At 42.2% G+C, this 4,357-nt stretch overlaps 1 protein-coding gene across 1 annotated transcript in view; it reads right to left on the reverse strand.

The window, feature by feature from the left end:
- GFRA1 (GDNF family receptor alpha 1) overlaps positions 1–4,357 on the reverse strand; it is a gene marked incomplete at its 5' end in the record, with an annotated part of 80,888 nt that overhangs the window by 12,545 nt on the left and 63,986 nt on the right. The window contains 2 exon segments of the mRNA XM_072423954.1: positions 1,943–2,077; positions 3,436–3,545. Of these exon segments, the coding sequence (XP_072280055.1) occupies positions 1,943–2,077; positions 3,436–3,545 (245 nt within the window).

Here is a 4,357-nt window from a genome sequence, read left to right on the forward strand (position 1 = left end):
ATTTACAATATTTATAATCAGTAACATAAAGATACAGCCAACAGATTTCAGATGAATCCAGAGTGCCAGATTTAGTTCTAGCACAAATTGCAGCATAGCCATTCCTAAGAGCCCTGAGGAAGGGATACTCCGACCTCATGAAACGTGTTGGATCTATTCTTACTTATGCATGTGTAGACACCTATTAAAAGATCACTTACAGATGCCCCTGATTGTCTTAGCCCATTAGGGGCAATAATGAAATAAAGTGTTCTGTGGCAAAGGAGGGTTCTACTGGATCTGCTCCATTTATCCCCCAGGGGTTCTAGGATTTTGTGCAATGAGGACGGATGTATCAAAGCCCAACATCACTATATGACCTTGGATGTGGTGAAATGTTCCCATATACACCTTCCAAAATCTTGTAGCAAGCCTTCCAATAAAAGTGGAGATTATTACAAACAAAAAAAGGGGCAACTCCATAATATTAGGGTATGAATGGGATGTCCTGGTTGGGTGTGCACAAAAGTTTGTCCGTTAATGCATTTGCACAAAGAGCACCCTAAGTGTGACACCTTTTTTACGGGTGCGGATGGACCCTGGCCAACATGCAGTGGGTAGTGGATATATTGGACAGGTAGGGCACATGGGTAGGGTATTGGTGCAGAGAATTAAAGGGGGTGTCATGAATTCATGGTACCATCTACAGCCTGCATGGCCGCCCACTCACTTTTGGGTGGACTGACATTTGCCATCCAAACAGAAGTTCTAGTTGTCATTTTTTCCCGTTACGTAAAACCAAGTGAGCGCATTTTGTTTGGCTCCTATGTTTGGGAGCGGATGGTTCCCCCGCCGTTACGCTTGTTTTGTGCGATGTTAATGTTCCATATGTTGAATCATTTCTGCGTAACGAGGGCCAGCAAAGATGTAACAGGCGCCCGGCTCACCGGGGAGTCCCCGGTGCCGCATTTCAGCTCTCTGCGGATCATCAGGCTGTGTATGTTGGGGGGTGAACAAGTGTTATAGTGAAAGCGTGCGGATGGTGGAGAAGACTTTGTAGCTTCCGGACCATCTGCATAATTACAGCGACAAAGCGAATGATAAAAGTGTACAATACAGAAGTTGAAAAGATTACAGCAATTTGAAAGGGATTGTGTTCATAGCCAGGGAAAATTACCTGCTCCCTTTCATTCTCCTGCTCCTCCGCTAAATGAATAGAAAACACTTTTTAATCAGGTCTTCGGGGAATGTCGCGGATTATGGATTTATAGCTCAGGAAATAAAAAGTGAATGTTCAGCAAGATAATGCCATGCTGCTGCCAGGCAGGCGGGCACGGCTTATCCGGGTCTTGGGGACCCGCGGGCTACTGATCCCAAAAAGCTTTATTAGGTGAGCTACGACTACCAAGCAGCCCCTTTACCGTAAACTGTTACGGATAACTTCAGATTGCTGAACAACAAATAAAATGTTTTCGGTTTCTTTAATCTGCTGATCTCCTATTCGGTGATACTTCCCCGGCCTTTTTAGATTGTAAGCTCTTCTGGGCAGGGTCCTCACCTCCTCCTGCGTCACTGTCTGTATCTGTCTGTCATTGCCAACCCCAATTATTGTACAGCACTACGTAATATGTGGGCGCTATATAAACACAGTTTAATATTCTGCTTCATCATCATCAAAGCCGATTGCTAGAAAACCCTTGAAAAATCATTATTTGTCTAAATACGTTTATAATATTACAAATAACATTGCGTTATATTGTTTTAAATCATCGATCTTATAGAAATATACATTTGATGCAAGCATTGCATTCTGTGTTTCTTTATTCTAAGAGCACAGCCGCAGTCTCTGTAACTATTCATCCTTTATGAAGGTGTAGAGTAATTCTGTTATACCATAGGTGGTCCCCCTATCACAGTCCCATACTCTTCCCATTGTAGGAAATGAACAATGACAGGTACTCACTGAGACAAATGTTGTCCTTGAAGAAGTTGAGGAATTTCAGGCAATCGTCCATGTAGTTGCCGCTGTTGTAGCAGTCACACCAGGGGGAGACGCTGAGGCTGGTGGACTCGATATAGTTTGGGGTGATTCCTGTACCTGCAATCAATAAAAAAACACCCCGTTAGAAAAAATGTTCCATAAGGAACACCGTACACTTCCATCTAATGAAGGATGTGGGGTAGCATAATAAAGATCTGCAGCCTTTAATGATGTAAAACAACCACAATGCACAAAGTAGTTAGAATACATGGTATCAAAGACGGGTAAAAGCGTTTTTATTATCTAATAAAATGATTGCATGATTGAGATTCATTCTTAATTTACTAATGACTTCCTCACTCACAACCTCTTCACACGCACGGCTCCAAGACTTTTCTATAGTTGCCCGACTCTCTGGAATAGTCTTCCTCACCCTATTCGGCTTGTTCCTACTTTCTGCTTATTTAAGAGCCCTCAAAACCCAACCTACCGGTCTTCTGTCTCCTAAACCCTCACTATTTCCCACCATTCCATATTCCCCCTCTTATTGTGTGATACTTCCACTACCCCTTAGATTGTAAGCTCTTCTGCACAGGGTCCTCTCCTTCCTGTGTCACTGTCTGTATCTGTCTGTCATTTGCAACCCCTATTTATTGTACAGCGCTGCATAATGTGTTGGCGCTATATTAATCCTGTTTAATATTATTACTTTACTTTGCTTTGAGTTATCTAATTTATATCATTGATATCAATACATTCTAAATTTACATTTGGTGCAAGCATTGCATTGGATTCTGGGTTTCTGTATACTAAGAGCACAGCAGGAGCTTCACCTCTCGGTAAGTGAATCTCCACATTGAGCCTCACCCAATCCTACTGTGTGTGAAATTCCCCCACCTACTAGATTGTAAGCTCTTCGGGGCAGGGTCCTCTCCTCCTGTATCACTGTCTGTATTAGTCTGTCATTTGCAATCCCTATTTAATGTACAGCGCTGCGTAATATGTTGGCGCTATATAAATCCTGTTTATTAATAATAATATAATAATAATAATAATAGAGTAGGGGTGGTGGGGGGCCAGGTAGCCGAATAACTGAGACGAGTTTGTAAATTCAACATGAGCTATTCAGAACAATTTTGTTTCAGCAAAGCAGTTAGGAATAGCCGGATAAACGTAACCCAGAGCGCCACCTACTGGCCGGGGGAAAACTTAAAATATGAAGAAATATCTGACTTAATAAATTGAAAATATAAAACATTCCACATTCTCCTTGGAGCTGCATGCTGGAAATTAGACAATTTATAAATTTGGAGCTGTCAGTAGATTTTCGTAACCTCCCGTCCCCGTGGCTGGAGTGGCAGCGATGGAGGTGTCATAATATTTACAGTAACATTATAATCTGCGTCCCCTCCAATACACAATTATCAAATCACAGAACATTGCTCATGCTGTGACATCTCCACAAAGAGCCCTACCGATTAGTCCGGAATACGCCAAGAGGCATTCGGCATAGTTTTCCTTCAGGCACCCGCTGGCAGATCGAGGGTCAGGCTGGCAGTCATTGAGGAAATGTGCAAGTCGGGATCTGTAACAAAAAAATGTGATAATGTATACTATGGATATCTGCGAAATCATGACACAGTATATAACTCTATGGGTGATAACCAAATAAAAGTGGCGCTGTCCTTGTAGACTCAGCATGCTGCACTGAACATGAAATACTATAGCGAATGACAGGTTCTCTTTGGATGCAGAATGGCCAGTTATAGGGTGACATTGGAGGGTCGGAGGCATTGGATAAATGCGGGGCTGCAGAAGCACCACGCAATTCTCTATCCATTCAGCATTACATCTGATGAAAATGATTTTGATTTTTGATAGAGGCCATAATAGTGCAAAACGACTTTCATTTGCTCCGTCCCTGATTTACTAAATCTCTCAGGTTTTTTTTCCCATCACCCCCCGACCCTGATATATTCTGCAAATTGTTTAGAATTCCATTTTACTCCAATTTTCAATCAGATATTGTGAGAAATACAAATCATATTTGTTCCAATTTAACAGTAATCACATAAATCTGTGCTATCGCCTCGGGAGTTTCAATGACACCCAGGTGGGATAAAAGGAAAGGGACCCCGAGTTCAATTTTAATATTTGGGTTCTATACCCTAAAGATACCCCAAAAACAGCACAATTATTCTAGGCTGATGCCGGGGGGGGGGGGGTTGTCTTGGGTATTAAATGTAATATAAACTATAATTGTATACATCACTGCGGTATATGTCAGAGCTATATAAATGCATTATATTAATAGTGAGTGACTGTGGGGGGCGGGAGGGGGGGTTTTGGGCATTATAGTGTCAGCTACTCTGTACAGAGACTGGTGGGACTGGCTCA

The sequence above is a fragment of the Pyxicephalus adspersus genome, chromosome 10 (assembly GCF_032062135.1).
Source record: "Pyxicephalus adspersus chromosome 10, UCB_Pads_2.0, whole genome shotgun sequence".
Lineage (NCBI taxonomy): Eukaryota > Metazoa > Chordata > Amphibia > Anura > Pyxicephalidae > Pyxicephalus > Pyxicephalus adspersus.